Consider the following 22528-nt stretch of genomic DNA (forward strand, 5'->3'; position numbering starts at 1 on the left):
TCTGTTTATTACAGAAGTGAATAAAACTTTGCAGCAGCACGTACCTAAGCCACCAGGGGACAAAACACGTTTGGACCAATGCTCCCTGAAGTTATCTCACCAGTTCTGTCCCATCTCTATTTGTAATGCCACAGCGCACTTCATCTCGTCTTTCGTTGTGGGTTTCCACTTTGAATAACGAGAATGCGATGCAAAGGCAGCCCGCGATTCAAAAAAAAATGTCTGCCTACCTGTTTGTCTCGTCTGACAGTAGCTGAAAAGCAGCATCAGGAGAGAGCAGCCTGAAGTACAGTAGCTGGTGATCTGTCGTGTCCAAAAACAAGCCATGCCGTCTTGTAAACTCCGGTAGCCATATCGGCTCTCAACGGATCAATGTATGTGTATTTATCCCATGCGAACCTTGCCGTACATGCATCGGCTGCGCGAAGGCACTCAACTGGCAGCAGATCCGCTCGCGCGGCATCGGCTGGTGTCTGATCAGCTGATGCCTGCTTCCAACTCTCTTGCTCGATCTCCTGATCACTGCCAATAAAGTCCGATTCTGAAAAATCAAGAGTCCGACTCCGCGGTAATGCGCAAAACAACGTCTGCCAAGTGTTTTCTTTTCTGCACTTGCTTCGCTGCCTTTTCACATGTCGGTGCCATCTTGCCATTGTTTACATTTCGCAACTCACGCACACGCAATGTTTATTTGCCGAGTCAACGAGTCTAGCATTCCTCCAAGCACAGAGGGAATGCCTGTGACGTGACAGTGAGATTTGTCGCCATTAACAGCTGATTGTCGCCCTTTATCCCTGGATGTCGACTTTTGTCGACATTCGCCTTCAACCCCTCCTGTCGACAAAAGTCGACATCCGCCCTAAAAGAGTTAATTGACAGATAATAATGACTGGTCAGGGACTGTGGAAATAGTCACCCAGAAAAGCCAAGCATGGACACAATCAAATTAGAAAACTACACACAGTTGCTTTAAGTGTGTGTAAAATAGAAAGAAACAAGACAGCATGGAAAAGCTATAAAGACAGAAACAAGCTAAGGACTGAAAGTAACTGATGCCATAAGGAAAATCTGTTGGTTGTTTCAAAACTTTGTGATCTATCAGGGAAAAAACATGATGACAATGCCTGTTCAAAACGTTTTTCAAAAAAAAAAAAATTAATGTAAGAGAGAAACTATCCGGGCAGCACAGTGGCGCAATGGGTAGCGCTGCTGCCTCGCAGTTAGGAGACCCGGGTTTGCTTCCCGGGTCCTCCCTGCACGGAATTTGCATGTTCTCCCTGTGTCTGCGTGGGTTTCCTCCAGGTGCTCCGGTTTCCTCCCACAGTCCAAAGACATGCAGGTTAGGTGCATTGGCGATCCTAAATTGTCCCTAGTGTGTGCACGTGCGCCTTTGCGGTGGGCTGGCGCTCTGCCCAGGGTTTGTTTCCTGCCTTGCGCCCTGGGATTGGCTCTAGCAGACCCCCGTGACCGTGTAGTTAGGATATAGTGGGTTGGATAATGGATGGATGGAGAAACTATCCAAAAAGCAAATATTTTTAAAGACTATCATCGAAAAGGGTGCGAGGAACATTAATCTTGACCATAGCATATAAAACATATAGGTTTATACTTCCTGGACTGTTCAGAAAAAATACCACTTGCAACATGATTGAAAATAGAGATCAGATATCATGGGCTGAACTGTATAGGTTTATTAATAATAGATAGGTAAACTGCTGATATTTATTTCTTCCCTGTACTTTAAATCACTATGGCCTGAATAATTAATGCTGACACAGAAGAAACAATTTCCATTAACTAATATCCACCCTTAAGTATTAAGTTATAAAGAGGTTCTTCAATTTGCCAAGACTGTTCACAAAAATTTCTTCCATTGTTCAAAACATGTTGAGAAATTAATAAAAAAATACCATACATATTTTACGCCCAACCGTTTTCATAAATTATTTTTGAAAGATTGTGCCTTAAAAAAGCAATGGGACAATGCTATAGACAGTAAAAAGTTTCACTGAGGAAAATATAAAAATGTAAGATTCACAAATTAAACCATACATGTAACAATTAAAATATTTAACAAGCACTTAATATTTTTAATCTGTATGTCATTGCAGAATTTGGGATAATATTATTTTTTTTTTCTAATCAAGTCACGAGAGTTAGTTTTGTTTTATTCTCCTGAGACCCCAACTTTATTTCTGTAAGCAATTTTAATTTCTCCCAGCTATTTGTAACTAATAGCACCCAGTAACAATGTAAACTAAGCAGTATCTTCAAACAAAAAAAAAACACAATGTCCTGAAATGTCCTCCATATAATCTTCTACAGCAAACAAAAAAATATGTATTCGTTCCAAATTATGGTCAAAATATTAAAAGTTCTAAACTTGCATGTAAAGAAAACTGATAACATCGTTCAAATGTACAACCACAATGTAAACATTCACAAACTTATAGTGTAAACAAGAACTTAAGACATCATTCAAAAATTCATTTTGGAACAGCTTGGGACAGAACCCATCCAACTAGACAACTAACATACAACATGTTCCCCTGCATCTCCAATGTTTCCTAGCTCACTGCCACTATCATCACTGATATGATATTCAGGTTCCGGGGAATCTGCTGGACAGCAGTCATCTGTTGACAATTTAAATTGTAATAATCTACTGGCTCAACATCACCATCCATCGATCTTTCAAACCCACTTATCCACAGCAGGGTCATGGGGAAGCAGGAGCAAGGTAGAAACAATTCTTGAATATTGTACCAGTCCATTGCACGGTGAACACACACATACACACAGGCTCACTAAACATCACAATCCATCTATCCATCTTTCTAACCCACTTATCCAGGGCAAAGGTGCAGGGAAGCTGGAGCCTATCCCAGCAAGATCCAACATCAGGCCTTGATGTAGCTTCTTACCATGACAACTTCTGTTTGCACTCTGTCTATGAAAAGTGTTTACTGACATCAACACCATTCTTCTTGCTCACCTTACAGCATAGGTATAGTCCTGGAAGTCGCACAACTTTATAAGCTAATACCACAGATCCATTACAATCTGAGATACAGAATAAAACAAAAAAATAAAACAAAAAAAAGTTTGTGTTACTTTACTGAAATCTGTTACTGAAAACTAGGCAATTATTTTTGATTCTGGGTTGGCGTATTGGCTTTAGCAAAAGTTATAGTGACTTTCTGGTTAATAACTAATTTCTGTCTTGTGACTTAGATTAATTTCCTACTCCATTTAAACAATTAGATACCTCACAGTTTGCTGTTAGTACAATACCTAAATAGGCTAATGATGAATGCAAAGCACACATTTATATGACTAGGTAATTATAATGAGTACACCTGATGTGTTTCTCTGTTTTGTGGTGTTTTTGGCTTCATCTCCATATATTCACTGACAGTTCTTTAAACTATAACATAAAACCTGCTCTCCTACTTTCTTCACCCACTATCTTTACTGGCAACCTAATGTGCTATTGACTCCATCACTCTTGCATACATTCTCTGGCTATAATCTTTGTGAACAATACTTTCAGCCTTAAGATCACTTTCTCTCTCTTCCTAAAATATTCTTTCTTAGCTCTCTAACATATTATTCTTTTTTCATGACAGTTGTCACTAGGCTAAATAATACCTTTTATTCACATATCCATTGGCGTTTTAATTGTGATTTCACAAAGAGGCACAGACAGTAGTCAAGGGTCAAGGTTAGTTTCATATCACTGTACTGTATATTGTAAAAGATCTGTAGTTCAACATTCTTACAAATATGGCATACTAGGGGGCTTCGCTCCCTGCTTGTTTTGCTCGCCAATCCCCCTGGCCTGCGCTTCGCGCCAGCCACTTCAAGTCTCTGCCACTCGCGTATGTGGATTTCACTTTCACCAAACAATAAATCTTTTAATTCTTGCAGATACGGCTCTTCATTGGGAACAAACACTACTTTTCCCTGATGACTACACGAATTAGATGATCTACAAGTCTCTGACTATAAAGTTTAAATCTGAACAATATATTTGATCTCTCTTCGCTGTTCCGTTATTTCACAGAGTAATAATTTCCGTTTGTTTGCGCTAATGCAATCTTTACTATCATTTTTTGAGACTTTCGAATTTTAGTACTTTCATTATCTCTAACCAGCTCTGCATGTGTATTGTGCCAATGCTTTTTAATTCTTTATGACGTTCTACTTTGTCATCTACTCTTTGTCTTTTATTTCCGGCCCCAGGCATGGTTAAATCTCTTGGCACAAAGTCTCATCTCGCGGGAGATAAAAGTATCTCTCTGAAAAAGTCACGTCTTGTCCCAGGATTTTTTTATTTTAATAGAGAGATAGTTTACTTTGTATATATGTTACACCCATAACCAGAAATCGGCCAAAGCGGGAAGTGTCCGGCCAAATCGGGAAATGGCCAATGTCGATGTAAATTGACCGGCCAGTGTCCGGTCTTTTCCTTGATTTCGGGATTTGGCCAGCCAGTTTGCGAAATGGCATGGGGCGATTGGCCAAAGTCGGAAGAAAAAGGGCATGAGCAGTGATTTGTTGCACACTTAGTACTGCAATTGCATCGAGTGTAGCTTGACGGTTCTTGTTCAGAAAGCAGACGCCACTTGGTTGTTTCACAATAATTAAGATTAGGTATATAAGTAGGTTTCACATTTCTGTTATCATTTTAGCCGTAAAATAGTGACTTAACATCAGGGACCTATTTTATTGACCTTAAGGTTAGTGTTTGGGCAAGGGGAAGGCCATCTCAAGTGACCGCCTTGAGCAGTTTCTCATGCAGAATGGAAAACTCACTTCTGAATCTGCATCTAAAATTTTTAAGTTCTCGCCACTTTGCGAAATGGCCGGCCAAAGTAGCATATACACTGGTCATTTCTAGTAATTCGGACTTTGGCCAAAATGTGAAACGGCCGGCCAATTCGGGAACTGGCCGAACTTCGGGTTTTGGCCGTAACACACACATATATAGTAACAAGAAAGGCAAAGAGGGAGAGAATAAAGTGTTGGAGACCCCCTTTTACCCCATTTAGTATAACCTAAAAACTGGGAAGAAGAAAACAAAAGCTCCAAAAGAATTATTGCAGATGTTGAGTATCTTCGGATGTCCTACTTCAGGTGTTTCTTTTTTGTGGAGCTCAGTGCTCTCTGTTCTCTGGTTCATAATACACACTGACGTTTAGCAACATGGTTCTAAAGAACTATGATTTAAATTATTTAAAAATAGGCCACAGGGCAGAAAAGGCGGGACCTCCAGGCCCAAGCCAAAAGTGAAGTAAATGAGCTTTCTCCTCCTGGTGAAAGAAGAGGATGTTAGAAATCATGTTTCTTCCAACACTGGCATTTGTCTCCTTACCTCCATATTGCCACATGGAAAGGCCTGACTTACTCCCATGCAAATATATATATATATGTATTGTTTTTAATGTAGATGGTTGAGCCACATTGTACCATCAGACATGCCTTTTAACCCTTTGTGATGCTGTCCTTGTCTTTCTGTTTTGTGTCAACTATAGCAATTTAACAATTACTTGAGACTGTTCACCCTGATTTGTGATGTTTAAATAGGCTCCTTGCATGTATTCCATACTCCATTATTAACCTGCTTGTTGTTTCTTGATTAATCTTTATGTTGTTTTATGCTTTGGACCTTTAGCCTTCATCTGACTAGTTGTTTGTTAATTCCTATTGCATATACCAGATACCAAATTCACAAATAAGAATTTGGATTTACATCAAATATTTCCACTTTCCCCAAACTGCCTATTGTGCAGTGAAAACCTATCACTTATGTAATACTGCTTCATCTTTATATTGAGAGCATTAAGCATTAAGAGAGCATTAATATCAGCTCTGGTAATAGCATAATTTATTCTACACAGGCAATATAAGGCCAACATTTCTGGCATTGATATAAATATGTATACAAATAGACAAAAGAGATATGATTTGATAATACTGATATCAAGTTTAAGTAACTCTGAGGCTTGCGAAAGTATTTTATTCAAGTCGAGTCAAGTTGGGGAGCATGCACTGGTACAGTGCGTTGCCGCACCCACTACACGACGAAACAACTCGGGATCCCGGTTTGCAATCCCCCAGGCAGACACGCCAGTCCAGTCCCACCCTCCGGAAATGACCCTCTATCTGCCGCAGCTAGGTGTTACGTGGGCAACCCCTTGTCCTGGTCCAGCCACTCGGGTCCCCAACAATGAGGATCTTACGAGCTGGATCACCCTCAGGGAAAAGCGTCAAATGGCCGTAGTGCCGTAACTGATGCTCCCTCACATTGCAGGTAATGTGCCTCATTCGGGACTCCATGAGCAAACGCTCATTCGACACAAAGTCAAACCAACAGTACCCAAGGATTTTCCGGAGAGACACAGTACCAAAGGAGTCCAGTCTTCGTCTCAGGTCACTGGATAGCTTCCATGTCTCACAACCATATAGTAAGACAGGAGGCGCCAGGACTCTAAAGACTTGGACCTTCGTCCTTTTGCATAGATATCGGGAGCGCCACACACTCCTTTCCAGCGACCTCATGACCCCCCCATGCTCTCCCAATCCGTCTGCTGACTTCATAGGAAGAGTCACCAGAGACATGAATGTCACTGCCAAGGTAAGTAAACCTCTCAACAAGGTCAACACTCTCTATACAAACAGACACACTGCTGATGGCTGTGCCCAAGAGGCCTGGATCTTGGTTTTTATCCAGGACACTCGCAAGCCCAGACACTCAGACTCCTCGCTCAGTCTCTCGAGCCCCCTGATCAGAGCCTCCATTGATTCCACGAAAATCACAGCATCGTCAGCAAAGTCAAGATCCGTAAATCTTTCTTCACCAACAGATGTCCCACAGCCGCTGGACCCTATGACCTTGCCCAACACCCAGTCCATACAAGCATTGAACAGAGTAGGAGCAAGAACACACCCCTGACGAACCCCAGAATCAACTGGGAAAAACGCAGAGGTCCTGCCTCCACTCTGCAAAGCACTCACAGTACCAGTGTACAGGCCGGCAATGATATCTGGCAACCTCGAGGGGATCCCGCAAACCCTCAAGATGTCCCACATGACAGATCGATCAACTCAGTTGAACACTTTATGAAAATCGACAAAGGCTGCAAAGAAACCCTGCCAATATTCGCGTTTGCATTCCATGAGAACCCTCAGAGCCAGGATGCGGTCAATGGTAGACTTCTTAGGCGTAAAACCAGACTGTTCCGGTTGCTGGTGGGTGAGCAAGTGATCACGGATCCTACTGAGGACGACCCTAGCAAGGACCTTGCCCGGCACCAAGAGCAGTGTAATCCAGGCGATCACCCTTCCCTTTCCAGATAGGGATGACAAGTCCCATTTTCCAGTCAGTTGGGATGATGCCAGTCTCCCAAATGGAAGCAAAGATTGCTTGCAATGCCAGGAGGACAGCCTTACCACCAGCCTGGAGAAGTTCACCCCGGATATCACAGATCTTTGCAGCCTTTCCCCCCTCAGATGGTTCACCACCTGTGCAATCTTAGTGAGACTGGGTGGTTCACAGCTAATTGGAGGAACCGTGGACCCAGAGATATCCAACGTCCTAGCCAGAGGATCAGCTTTGAACAACTGCTCAAAGTAGCCAGCCAGGTGGGTCACAACTGCAGTGTCATCCGTAAGGACTGTTCCATCAGCTGCCCTGACTGCGACTCTTCGAGGAACAGATTCAGATGTGCATAATGCTTTGATTAATCTGTAAGCAGGATGTGGGTCGCTAGACCACAGATGGTGTATCACTTGATCACAGATTCCTGTAGCAAACGCCTCTTTATCTGCCCTCAGAGCTTCTCAGTTCCTGGTACAGACCAGAGTTGCCATTGAGCTGTGCGCTGTGACTCCTCTCGATAATATCCAGGGTGCCCTGCGAGATGAAACGCCTCCTTCTGGGAACACCAGTAACACCAACACAACCCTCAGCAACCTTCAGGGTCTTGTCACGGAAGGTCTCCCACATCACATTAAGATTGTTATTTTTGGGTATTTTATTGAATAAAAATAAATCCAGGAACCTCACCTTTTTCTGGAATTTTATTCCCTATTGTTTACTGAATGATGTAAGTCACAAACAGTTCTTTTTTAGATAACTTATCCCTTCCAATGCATTTAGTGGATGATGCCCCCAATTACATCATCAGAACTTAAGGAGGCTCTAGACACTGTGTGTTCTGGAAAATCACCACAATGTTATGGTTTGCCTCCTGAGGTCCTCACTGTCTTTTGGAATCAACTATCACCCTCTTACATGCAGATGCTAAACTCTGCTATTTCCTTCTATAATTTGAAGACCTCAATTAACTCTGCATTGATTACTCTCATCTTAAAACAGGGCAAAAAGCCACCTGACTACTGTAATTACTATCCAATCTTCCTGGTGAATTCTGAAGCAAATGTGTTAGCAAAGCTATCAGCATACTGTCTGCAGATGGTTATTCATTAATTAATGCAATCAGATCAAACTGGTATAATCTACTCCTGCCAGCTAGCAGATAACATGTGTTGTCTTCTACATATTATAGATATTGCAACCACTCTATCCCATCCTGCACCTCTGATAGCTCTTCATGCAAAGAAGGCTATACCAGTTTGATCCAGATATACTCCTCCTTCATGCCATTTATGTTCACTAACTAAAGAATATCTGAACCCTTTCAGATTTAAAAAGGTACCAGACCCTGCTGTTCATTGTTACCATAACTTTTTAATATCTCAGTTGAACCACTTGCTACAGTATTGCGTTTACAGTCTTGATTTGACTGAACCTATTGTAGGGGACAGGGGTGAAGCATTGCACTAACAAACTTGGCTCATATTATAAAATCTCTTCATATCGTTTTTTCACCATATGCCCCTTTGGCTAACTCATTGAAATATTAAAATATTTATGCATCATCATTTCTGCGTCACTGTAGGACATTGGTTTATTGAATTTCTGTTGTATCTTTAGAAGTGTCAAAAAATGCTCCTTTCTCTCTCTTTCCATTATATATTTTCAAAATGGACAGTCTAGTATTTCAATTTTCTTACTGCCATGTTCCACCTCTCTCCCCCTATAGAATTTTGGTCAGGAGTTAGAAATTTCACTAAGCACTGCACATTGATTCGTGATAAGTCTAAAGGGGGATGTCTGTACCATCTCTTATATAACACGCTACTGTGGCTGTCCGTTTGTCTGTCCAGGATTTTAAATCACCTGTAGCTCACAAACTGTTTGAACTATTGACCTGAAATTTGGTACACATATACTGCGTGACGTCTACTATCCACTTTAGGGGTTATGACTGACATCCAAAGTTATTAATCTTTTTATTTTTATTTTATTTTATTGTACAATCAACTATCGGCAGTGTTCTCATCCCTACCACCTTCGCCGTCACTTCCCCTACCTCTTCATATCTTAAATCATTATTGAAGCAGATTGAAGACTTAAGTGCCAGCTTAAGTAAAAAATTAAGGAAAACGCACTAAGTACAAACACTGACTTAATCAGTTTTAATGCGAAAAGATGCCGATGAAAGAAGAGAAGAAGCGGGGTGCTAGGGTGGAGAAAAGAAGAGCTGCTCAGGAAGTAGCAAGTGCATCAACCTCTGAGCAAACAAATGTACAGAGAAAGAGTGTGAAAACTATGAATGCTCAAGTCAAATGTATTCACTGCATGTTATCGTGCAGTGTGCCATTACTGGTATCTAAAGATTTATCATTGGGCTTTTACCCATAAATCAGTATGGAACTTGTTAAATCCTCGCAAAAGCCTACACTCCTGGTTCCCGACAGATTCCAACCTAATCTCTCCTATTTTATATTGCTTTCTGCAATTTCTTTCACTTCCTTGAAACTAAAGTCCAGTTCCTCTACTTTAAGTTGTTAGTCTTATATGTTCTCCAGATTTTGCAGAAAGTCGAGATACACCTTCTCAGTTGTTACAACTATAACCCCATCTTCCAGAATCTTGTCCTTTGTAATGGTGGCAAGCGCATCTCTTTTTTAGCTCTTATGCCTGAATGAGGCACAGGTGTTTGAGAGTAAGTTTGGAAAAGAGGCATAGATCCAATCCTATTTTTCACCAAAACCAAATCAGGAAAACAAAAATTGTAATGTTTGAAGCAAATGGTCTATAATAAAGAAACTAGCCAAGTAAGCTCACACTAACAAAAAGCATTTTTTTGGTTTTCAACCGCAAACTTGGATGACCAGGACGTTTACATAGCATACGCCACCATGTAGAAGCATCAAACAATATGTACGGCTGGTCATCTGTCCTAGTAAGATTGCAGGAACAGAAGTCAAGATCGCTGTGTCCATGAATAATAAACATGACATTGTAAAAAAAAAAGTGAAAATATTTCTCAACCGGAGTTAAGTTCTGAAAATAAATGTCAGACCTGAATTATTTACAAAAGAAACCCCCCAAAACAAAATTTATCAAAGACTAATGATAATAAAGCCATAAATAAAAACAATGCACACATAGTACAACATCAGCCATGGGTTGGTTGAGGCATCAAGACACATTAATGATGAATCTGGACTTAAAACGTTCCATTTACTGAGGTCCCGGTTTTCTGTTCTTCCTTCGATTTAAAATTAAGTTTGTCCATAAAGCAAACTATGTCCCAATATCCTCTGCACTTCCTTCCAATCCCCGTCTAACTTTTTCTTTTTATCTTCAAAATTTAGTTGCATCCCTATTTGGAAGTCTACATAAGACATCTACTAGACCTTTACTTTCAGACTGGCATCATGCCCTCCCTTCTTTTATCCCCATCTCACGAAAAGTGATACTTAACATTATCTTTGCATACTCAAAAACCCAAATTATCAGCATACTCATTTTATCTTTATTCATTGCCTGTACCACCTAACTCATTAACTTAATGCTGTGCATTTTGTCATGGATCCCATCTGTAACTTGTGTACTTTAAAAGTCCCTGGCAGCTTATTTAATACGTATTGAGGTTGTCCTCCAGTATTTTCTTTCTAGAATGATGTGTGTAAATGCTTATCTTCTATTTTTTCTGTTCCAATTGTGTCTTATATATTGTATTTCTTTTCATGGACTTCTCTACTCTTTCAATGATTTTTATCTGGCAGAGGTCAAAATCAATGCTAAAGGAACCTTAGGCCCTTGCTGAAAATCCCCAAACTCTCTCTCTCTGTACACTTCTGGAAATCTTCTTTCTTTAATCTAGTTTTACTGTAACCTTTGGCAATGCAGGTCAATAAATAATCTGGCTCCAAAATAGGGAACACATTTTCTGTAAATTTTAGTATCAAAGTAACATATGTAGCAAGTAGCTGTAATAGTAAACATTGCATTGTAATTGCTCCAAAATCAAATATTCTAAATTTATTTCTACAAAAAGAAAGTAAAACAGGGGTGATTTAAAATAATTCTGGATAGGTTATGTCAACTTGACAGTAATTCAGGATGTCCAATACTGGCATTATTTAATATTTTTTATAATGATTAATAATTGTTTATATAGTGATTTTCTCACTGCACAAAGCCTTTTACAGAGTTGGTGGGGAGCCACTTCAGCTGCCACTAATGTGCAGCATCCACCTGGATGATGCAACGGCATTCACTTTGTGCCAGTATGCTCACCACATATTAGCTGTTAGGTGGTGAAGGGATGAGAGATAATTAGCCAATTAGAGACAGGGTATGATTAGGTGCCCAGAATGACTAGTCCATGGTGGGCAACTTAGCCAGGACATCAGGATACACCCTATATTTGCCTTTTACAGAGTTGGTGGGGAGCCACTTCAGCTGCCACTAATGTGCAGCATTCACCTGGATGATGCAACGGCATTCACTTTGTGCCAGTATGCTCACCACATATTAGCTGTTAGGTGGTGAAGGGATGAGAGATAATTAGCCAATTAGAGACAGGGTATGATTAGGTGCCCAGAATGACTAGTCCATGGTGGGCAACTTAGCCAGGACATCAGGATACACCCTATATTTGCCTTTTACAGAGTTGGTGGGGAGCCACTTCAGCTGCCACTAATGTGCAGCATTCACCTGGATGATGCAACGGCATTCACTTTGTGCCAGTATGCTCACCACATATTAGCTGTTAGGTGGTGAAGGGATGAGAGATAATTAGCCAATTAGAGACAGGGTATGATTAGGTGCCCAGAATGACTAGTCCATGGTGGGAAACTTAGCCAGGACATCAGGATACACCCTATATTTACAAAGGATGCCCAGGGATCTTTTATGACAGAAAGTCAGGTCCTTAATTTTACAACTCATCTGAAGGATGGTGCCATGTTTACAGCACAGTGTTCAACTCCTCTCGCCAACATCTATTCCAGCAGCAACATAAGCTTTTATAGGTTTGTCTTCCATCAAAATACTGGCCAGGTCAGACCATGTTTAGCTTCAGGCAGACGGCCCATTCTGAAGGCATGAGTTAATGTCTATTTCTGTATTCTGTAGTAAACTGCAGAAAATTCCATCCAGTTTCTTTCACAATCAAGCCAATTTGTGCTTTAACTATATAGTTATTTTGTATTACATTTACCACAGATAGCTTTGCGACCTGGTGCTGGATTAAGTAAGTTCATACAGCTGTATGGATGTCATATATATTGGCCAAACTGTGTTTTTGGAATTTGTTGTTTCCTGATATGTCTGGAGGCGTTATTCCAACATTTACGTTAAAGAGTTTCACTTTTAGTCTTAATGGGACACGCTCTCCCCCTCTTGCTTACCCACACGAAAGTCCAGTTTAGTTCGCTGCAAATATTTGCACATTTGGAGCAATTTCAATTACTCCTAAATAAAACTGTCTTCATTTCAATATGTAGACACCGACTTAATTAATTGTATCCATCCGCAATAGTGAACAAAATAAAAAAAAAGGTGTCACCCCTACCGTTTTCGCTTTCTCTTTTAAGGTAAACAGAAAGTGTGTGCTTAAGAATTTAAAAGCGCAGACATCTGGACAGTGCGGAGTTTATGTGAAACGCACAAGTCTTGAGCAGCCCCATGACGTCATTTCCTATTATGCCTTCGTAATTAAGGTGGCGCGTTAGACCGCTCCCAGAATTTACTTTAGTTAGCCATGGTTCCTCCTTTTCCTGTCGTGGTTACAGTTTAATAGACGCGTACAGTTTTGTGGGTTGTGTAGGTTTTGTTGAATGTACGGATGTACTGTATGATCACTGATTCTAAAACGGAAAAGCGTGGGACAGAAAACAAGAAAAAAATACAACCAGCAACACAGTGTTATCTTAATGGATCGGCTTTAGTTAAATTCTTATTATGAACGTCATGGACTTCAACGTCAAGAGGTTTGCTGCCGACGCCGGTACTTTCCTTAGCCGAGCAGTGCAGGTAAATAAATGGGGTAATTCAGTACATTACTTGGGACATTGTAAAAGTTGTTTCAACACCTTTGAAATCGGTGCAGGTTCTTTTGTCGCTGACAGTAGCCTCGTGACAATGTCTAAATTTTTACTAGAAAATTCAGTGTTTCTTGTCTAGGCCCGCGATTCTTGTAATGTTGACCGTATTTTAGAGGAAGCGGGCCCCAGGGCGTTGTTTTTATTGTTCCTGTGAGTATTGTGCTTGTGTGTGACAATATGATAAAGTCAAATTAGGGCAGCATTTTCCCACAATTCGGTTGTATCTGTGAGAGGGAAACGGTCTGAAATCGTATTATGTCTCATATATACATTTTCATATCACAGACGAATGATTTGATTATTTAAGGAACTATACATTTTTAAGTTCAACGAGGAAAAGTACAGGCAAACGTGAAAGTCGCATACGTGACGTATTCATTTGAAGCACAAGTTCGGTTTGAAGAGGACACATCGACGCCCCTCTTTCTTTTCTGGTTGTCTAAAGGGGCCTTTATGAACGGGGATTATTGTGCTTTGACGCAGTGTCCCAACACGAGTCCATGAATGAGTACCTGGCTGTCATTAATGCCTTTTGAAAGAATGCTGAACCCAGCCTATATACAGCATAACTGTCCTCCACAGCCTCAAGTCCGATGAATTTAGATCAGCTTTTTGAATACATTAAAACCATCCCATATAACAAACGTGGACCTCGCCTAGTTTTTAAGATTTGCAGATCCTACTTTCAGTTTTTCTCTTCAGTCTCGTATAATTTGAATGAATCCACAAAGTTGTTAATGATAAAGAAACTTGCATTTGTTATCCCCAGATGAAACTCGCGTGTATTAACTCCATCTGGCTGTAAGTAAGCGGGATATTTTCTGCTCTCCCTCAAGTGACCTTGCAGCGTCAAAAAAAAAAAAAAAAAAATTGAATGGTAAACCCTGGGGAGACTGCATTAAGACAAGTATTTCACTGACATTTGATCTGTTGCAGAAAGCAAAAGTAAATGTAACCTTGCGTTAAAACTGAACCAAGAATATTGTATTAAATTGTATTACCTTCCTTTAGACTATACTTAAGATTCTTCTTTTTCAGAATATGTGTATTACAGGTGATTTTTGTGACTTTTAATTTCGTAGATGGATATATTCAGAACTATTTACATTGACATTTCTTGCCTTGGCTCGGGGTCATATGTCATCAAGCAAATTCCAACTGTTTATTTCATCTGTGGATTCATGAATGTTATTGCCAAGTTACTTTCTTAGATAGATACTTTATTAATCCCAAGGGGAAATTCACATACTCCAACAGCAGCATACTGATACAAAAAACAATATTAAATTAAATATTGATAACAATGCAGGTAAAAACAGACAATAACTTTGTATAATGTTAATGTTTACCCCACCCCCACCCCCCGGGGTGGAATTGAAGAGTCGCATAGTTAGGGGGAGGAACGATCTTCTCAGTCTGTCAGTGGAGCAGGACAGTGTCAGTAGTCTGTCGCTGAAGCTGCTCTTCTGTCTGGAGATGACACTGTTTGGTGGATGCAGTGGATTCTCCATAATTGATAGGAGCCTGCTAAGCGCCCGTCGCTCTACCACAGATTTCAAGCTGTCCAGCTCCATGCCAACAATAGAGCCTGCCTTCCTCACCAGTTTTTCCAGGCGTGAGGTGTCCTTCTTCTTAATGCTGCTTCCCCAGCACACCACCGCGTAGAAGAGGGCGCTCGCCACAACCGTCTGATAGAACATCTGCAGCATCTTATTGCAGATGTTGAAGGACGCCAGCCTTCTAAGGAAGTATAACCGGCTCTGTCCTTTTTTACACAGAGCATCAGTATTGGCAGTCCAGTCTAATTTATCATCCAGCTGCACTCCCAAGTATTTATAGGTCTGCACACAGTCACCTCTGATGATCATGAGGTCCATGAGGGGTCTGGGCCTCCTAAAATCCACCATCAGCTCCTTGGTTTTGCTGGTGTTCAGTTCTTGTTAGAATACTTGGAGCACTGACAAATGAGGTGTAATACTGAGAGGTTTCATATCTCATTAGAGAAGGGGGGAGAATCTGTAAGAACTCTGTCTTGTAGATCTATGTTATGTATGTATTGATTTTTCTTGTTTACTATTTTTGGTATGCCATTTATTAATTCCTTTTCTTATTTGTTTTATGGAAAGATTTTTATCCCCCCTTGATTTCTTGCAAAGCATTTTGATCTACATTGTCTGTATGAATACATGCTATAAAAATATAAATGGTGTTGTTCGGTCATGTAATGAGCCTCTAGTAGGAATGGCACAGGCAATCAGTGTGGGATTTAGCCTAAATGCTTTAGCTGCCGAGCACAATGTGTTTTGAGTGTTTGTTTCCATGATTGCATTTTCTGTGTCATTTTAAACAAGCAGCTAATGTTCACTGACTGTGCACTATTACGCATCAATCCATTGAACTTTTGTCAAAAATATTAAGCTGGTTTTTAAAAGACTAGTCTACATAAGTATCCACATACTACATTTTCTATTCATTTTTTCTCACAGTTTACAGAAGAAAAACTTGGTCAGGCTGAAAAGACTGAATTGGATGCTAATCTGGAAAACCTTTTAACCAAAGCTGAAAACACCAAAATATGGACAGAAAAAATAATGAAGCAGACAGAAGTGCTTCTGCAGCCAAATCCAAGTAAGCAAGCATAATTTTTGTTTCAACTGATTTAATTACACATATACTGCATAAAGCTGCTTATATAGTGTTAATAGCCAGACTTTATAGATCTGCTCCTGACACTGGAAATAGACCTGGTGTTGTATTTAAAGGTTTTTAAAAGTATTTAAAAGTCACCTCTTCTTGGAATAAAAAGGCATTGCAGTCATAACTTAAACTGGAACAAGTGTTCGATTGCAATAGGTGAAGGTACCAGCAAACTTCAAGGTTGGCGTGGATTTACTATATGAATTATATTGGTTAGCCAACCACAGTGCCTTTTTTGTGATTCTTGAGACCATTACTTCCTGATCTCAGTTTTTTCACAAATGAGACAGGCTGGTCCATACAATTAGCCCAGGCCTCTTACCATTTAGAAATGGGTAATTGATTCACATAGGAACAGTAGTGGCTCAAAGTGGCTTATGCGGATTGTGTCAGTCTTTGTCATGACCACAATTTCTGTGTCCTTCACTGGTGTCCCTGTAAGTCTAACATTTGGGCAGCAAACACACCTATTCTCCCTACTGCTTTCTGATTTTCCTCCATTGAGGTACAGTGATATACTCATTATGGGTTACACAATGAAGTACATATTCCAATGTTTTGATTTGTTTGTGTGAGCCCCAAAAAGAGACTGTTTAGTAGTTTATTATACTTTGTTTTTTATTTGTGACACTTGGCTAGGTTTAAATTGTTCAAAAATGTTATTAATATTAATAACTTATTGAGACGCTAAATCTTATTGTGCATGGGGAATTAACTTGTGTGTCATCCATAGCTGGATCTATCCTTTGTTCTTTAAATCCGAGAATGGTTCCAAGTCCCATTATTTTCATAAGTAAGACAAGACCATAATTATTGTTTTACATTAATGCTAGAATCCTACCATGATGTATTATGCATAGCATGTATGTGGATATATGGCACACACACTGGAAGATAAAGTGAGAGTAGGCTAGGTGTTTCTGGGAAATATCCGTTTTACAAAGAAATACGGTGACTGTTTTTTGAAATTGGTAACCTACTTAGCTATTTATTTCCCCGCTTCAGATGACTTATTTTGCTCAGTATTCATTGTGTTAATACAGCAATTTTTTTTTTTTTTGTGTGTGTGTGTGTGGCCCTGAATTATGCTTAGAATGGACTTAAAAGACTTTAGAGAGTATGTAGAATTAACATATCATTTGTCTTGAACCAAAAATGTAGCCATAAATTATATATTTTTATATTAACTACTTGTTCTTTTTTCCCCCTCAATGTGTTTCTCATTTTGTTACTCTTTTTTTTTCTTCCTGTTCATAACAGTCTTCATTCATTCCCATTTAAAAGCTACCTGTATTTTTGATTTGTTCTTAATTACTGTGTATGCATGTTTACTACTAGCGGTTGTGTGGTGTTTACTGGCAGTCGGAAGAACCGCAAAATGGTTTTATATCAATTTATTGAGATAGAGTAAAGAGGCTGAAAATTATCCAACAGTGTAATGACTCCGTCATAAATTCATTTACATATCCATTTGTCTTGCAGAGTTGATATGTTTACAAAACTTGTGATCACCTTTGTGCACAAACTGATTGCAGCTGCAATATGTGTGTATCACTTGAAGGCAGACCTTTCAGGGTAATGTCTGTCTCCCCACTGACCTTAGTTTGTCTATGCAACAGTCCCTTTGTTTCTCATAAGCCATTTCGGTGATATAGTACAATTATTGATGACATTAACGGTGCTTATATTATGTTTGCAAATTCTGTACAGGGAACAATATAACCCAGTGTGTCTAATACATAGTGTTGTAAAGGTAATTTCTTACCTCATGCTGCTCTTCCAGTCCACTATAAGTCAAGCTTTTCTTGGATCCTATATTGAGGGTCTTAAACAGTGTAATTATTACATTAAAATATTATATCATATTTCCTTTTTGTGTTTAATTGAGCCTCTGCAATTTTGGTATAGGAGATTGATTTTCTATATAATAAGTAACAATAAATGCTATATCAGGTCTTGTTCCATAAGCGGCACCATTCATAAACTTCCTAATGACTGTGGCCTTGCTTTCTAATTAATAAATAACAGTAAGCAAACACTGTAATTGTCTTTTCTAAATTAAAAAAGTTAACCATAAAAAATAATCGGCTTTATTTGCTCAAATGACAATTGGATATATACACATAAAATTAGCACTGTAAATAATAAAACAATAAAATAATAAAAGTAAATGTCTGTGTGAAAGTGGTGTCTCTTCAGCTTATGATTGGATAAGATTATCCTGAAAACATAAGAAATCTATGTGCCCCAGTGAATACAAACTGTGTCTAAAAGTCTACATCATCTGAGAAAAGCGCCGGTCACTTGGCATATGTTTTCCCTAATATAGCCAATTAATTTCCAAAAGGTGCTGTTGAGATTCAACTAAATAATAGGAGAAAGCAGACATTTCCAGTACTGAACTTGCTGCACTTTCCAGTTCATGAAAGAAATAAAACCTATTGAAAGACTTTTCAATAAAGTTTCATTCAAAGATAGTTCTGAGTTTTCTTGTTTATTGTTCTAACCTGTTAGTATGTTGGTGTGATGTAAATTGACTGTTGTGATTTTTACTCGGTGATGATGTGCATTTCCTTCGTTAACCCCCTTTTTTCTTGACTTCAGTAGTTTTCTTTTTTAAGCTCCTTTTGAAGTTGTAATAAAGATTAGGTGCAACACAAATTTAGTCTGAATTGTTTTAAACACCAAAAAGGACAATTTTTATATTTAATTGCATCCGGGATCTGTTGCAGTTTATATAATGGGTGACCAGGGGGGTATTTTTCGTACGTGGATTACTCATTCAGCCGGATGTAATTGTTGATGATTTGGCATGATCCTGGATCTGTCGGTTTTTCGAAAACTTGCTGGAAGTGTTGTCATAGCAACACATCCTAATCCTCAAACCTGCTTGGAGCAGGTTTGTTTTCTGTAAACAAGGATTAGCGCACATACTTAATCAGTGTCCGTGCATGGAATTCATTAAGACATGGCTTCACCGTTCATGAATGAGCAACCAATTGATATCGGTGCGCAAATTATAAGAAGAGAATTTCATATAGAGAGGGTTTTGCGCGATCGGCAAAACAGAATAAAGATCCTTTATTGCTCTCAGAGGAAATTCTTTTCGAAAGATACCGCTTTAGCCGAGGGGGAATATTGTGCCTCAAAGATTTATTAGCACCTTATATTCAAAGTCAAACTAGGCAAAGTCGGGCTCTCACAACCACACAGACGGTATGCATTGTTTTGAGGTTTTTTGCAAGCGGAACTTTTTTTATATACTGTAGGCGATGTGGAAAATCTATCTGAAAGTGCAGTTTGCCAGGCAATTCGTAAAGTCTGTTTGGCTCTGAAATATTTCCTTCGGGTTTTCATAGTGTTTCATGGACACCTGTGTGTGCAGACAATAAAAGAGGCGTTTCATGCCAAAAACATCCATAGTTCCATAAAGAATCTCACAATCAGCCTAACATTCTCATTACCCAGGATTTCCAAATGTGATTGGAGCACTGGATTGTACGCAGATCCGAATAATCAGACACAGTGTCTTAATCAAATATTTGACCTTCGTCAATATCTCGTTGGTCAGACACAGGTTCTAGGGATATGACATTATCTGCAACTAACCCAACAAAAAAGAGGGCTTTATGGAACATACCTATGGCACACATTGATGACAGATATATGCAATGACCATCCTTTACCTGAAATGAAGTGACCACTGCATCCTGCCACTGGTTCTGAGGAGGAGCTTTGCCCTGGAATGCCCTCAGAAACAGGGCGATGGGCATTTTGCTGGATAGCCAACTCTTCTGCAGGGGTTAGGTCTGGACCGCGTGGACCTCCACCTGTTTTTTGCTTGTCTGCCTTATTATTAGCTTTAGAATTAATTATGATTCTTTATGTCAACAATTCTTTAAATAGTTATATACCAATATTTACCAGTTTGAAGTATATTCTTGTACTTCACTTTAACCTGTTCCCATGTTCTCCTTGTGCTCACGTTTGATCTGGAATTATGACATATTAAATATGAATTTACATGCATATTTAATATATTAAATGTGAATTTCCCCTTGGGATTCATAAAGTATCTATCTAGCTATCTAATTAATCTGACACATAGGAAATGAAACGCAGCATTCAGTAAGTACAATGCACACTACTTAGCGTTTAATTTTTTGGCCACATTTTGCCAGCCGTCTTTTCTGGTTTGGGCTGCTTTTGCAGTGTTACTTACCCCTTGTGTATATTAAATCTTGAAATTCTTCATGTCCTTCGAATAAAAGGTCTTGCTCCGCTTGTGTGAAAAAAAAAATGTGCCCGTTCTTTCGTCATTTTGTTGCAGCCTATCAAAGACTTGCTGATCATGTTTTCTAGACGCCGTATATATTGGCTTTTCAATCAGCGCGGGCATGCGCATTCATCTCGAATGATTAGATCCAGCTAGACTAATCTACTACACGGCTACGTTTGAAAAACCGACATATCCATGATGAGTTTCACTGGCATTAACTCATCCAAGATGAGGCATCTGATCTCGGATGATTTAAGCGACGTACGGAAAATAACCCCCAGGTCTAAGCCAAGCTGTGTTTACTTTTAAAATGGCATGAAACCTCCCATAATAGCTGTTGCTTGTGCTCAATACATGCTTCAGAAAAATGACTGCATGGATCATTCTAAGCACTTCCTGCTTCCCATTGACTGGAGTGTCAGGATAACTGGCTGGGAATATAATTGGATAATTTAACCATCATCTACTTTTGACTGAGGCTCCTCTTGTTGTCTGAGATGTTATGGCTAATTATGATCACCCAATAGAGTGCATTATCGAATACTGCTTTACAAAATAAATGACAGTTTATGTTAACATTCACAGAGTTAGTCTGGAGTCTCAAGGGAGTACAGGCAACCAGGATGAAAGAAGGAGCACCCAAGGGGAATGAAGCTAAAGCTCTTAGTTCATTGCCATGCAAGTTAAAGGTCATGATACATGTACATGTGTATATTATACATGTATTGTTTTGTGATGGTTCCAAAGTATATATTTGCATGTAAATGCCTTTTTCCTTTCTGTAACAGTCTGTGTGATGTATGCAGATGTTTATTTTTTTTAACAGCAGCATAGTAAGTACTGTATTTGCATCTGGGCAACTTGTTTTTTACATCCAGTGATCTTTACAGCTTATTGAACTCTTACATCTCTACAGTGTAGATAGGTAATTCACACAGCAGGCACTAGGGAAGAGTCTGTAATAGGGCGCTTGAAATACTGAGAGGTTTGGTGGTCCTCTTATTTCGGTGGACACAGAGCCATTTGAACTATCTGAAAGTTTGATTTTCAGTCCCAATGAATGGTGAAGTAACATTATCTCTATTAAAATTTGACCTGATAAAAATCACATAGATTTATTTCATATTTAGATCACTAGGACAATGTATTTTATAAATATTAAACCAAAATGAATACACTGTACCTTGTAATATGTTTTATCTTTTAGATGCCGTACTTCTTGAACTGCCATCCCAGGGAAAACCAAACTCTTTCTAAACAGCAGAGCTAACCCTACCTGTGTTAAACTCCTCATCTTCTAATCCTCCCTCTATTTTTTTTTCCTCTCATAAAAGGCAAAAGCAGCATTGGTGGTGTTGACACAAACATGCTTAGAAAGAGCTGTGAAGACTGTGAATTTTATTTAATGTTCAGAACAATTCGTAAAGAAATGCTGAATATAGTAATATTGGTGTTTGCATATTTTGTTCTTAAGTATCAGATTGAAACACAAATTTGATAAAGTGCTCAGCCCTAACTGTACTTACATGATTTTAATATGCTCCTTGAGTGTTTTTTTTTTTTTTTGGTTCCTTCAGATGCCTAGGCTGACTTGCATCTGTTGGTGGATTGAATCCACCCAATTTGACTATTCTTTTGGAGAATCATGCTAAGGTACAATCCAGATGTAAATGGTGTTGGGAAAATGTTCTTTCCTTGTAGCCTCTGTTAAGTTGCTTAAAACAGGCCTATTGCAACTGATTAAGGTGCTCTGCCTCATCGTGCAACACAAGCAAAAGGTGTTGAGAAGCACTAGTAAATGCACCATCCTAAGTGGAGTGATTTTAGATTTTTGTTTTTTCATATCCAAATCAGTTAGGCCACCTAGCATAATGAAGAGTTGACAGATATGTGCAGAAAATATTATCTTTCATTTTTATTCAAAACCGCTGCATTATCTATTTTTTTCTTTCCTTTTTATAGTGTATTACAAATTTTGCTAGCTATGTTGTTCATTTTTGACTGTCTTTTATCAGGCTTTATTTTTGCTTAGTGTGATGCAAATTATTTTAACAACAAGATTGTTTGATAGATGATATTTTT

General features: G+C 39.2%; 1 protein-coding gene across 4 annotated transcripts in view; it reads left to right on the forward strand.

The window, feature by feature from the left end:
* Positions 1–13136: 13136 nt before the first annotated feature.
* Positions 13137–22528, forward strand: part of LOC114659134 (endophilin-B1) — a 58364-nt gene continuing 48972 nt past the window's right edge. For 2 of the 4 annotated variants that reach the window (XM_051933072.1, XM_051933071.1), the window contains exons 1-2: positions 13138–13399; positions 15957–16098. In XM_051933072.1, coding sequence (XP_051789032.1) covers positions 13328–13399; positions 15957–16098 — 214 coding nt within the window. In that variant the 5' untranslated portion in view covers positions 13138–13327. Of the gene's footprint in view, positions 13400–15956; positions 16099–22528 lie in introns of all 4 variants that reach the window. The other 2 variants (XM_028811397.2, XM_028811396.2) reach the window with 2 other exon arrangements.

The sequence above is a fragment of the Erpetoichthys calabaricus genome, chromosome 10 (assembly GCF_900747795.2).
Source record: "Erpetoichthys calabaricus chromosome 10, fErpCal1.3, whole genome shotgun sequence".
In the NCBI taxonomy this organism is placed as follows: Eukaryota; Metazoa; Chordata; class Cladistia; order Polypteriformes; family Polypteridae; genus Erpetoichthys; species Erpetoichthys calabaricus.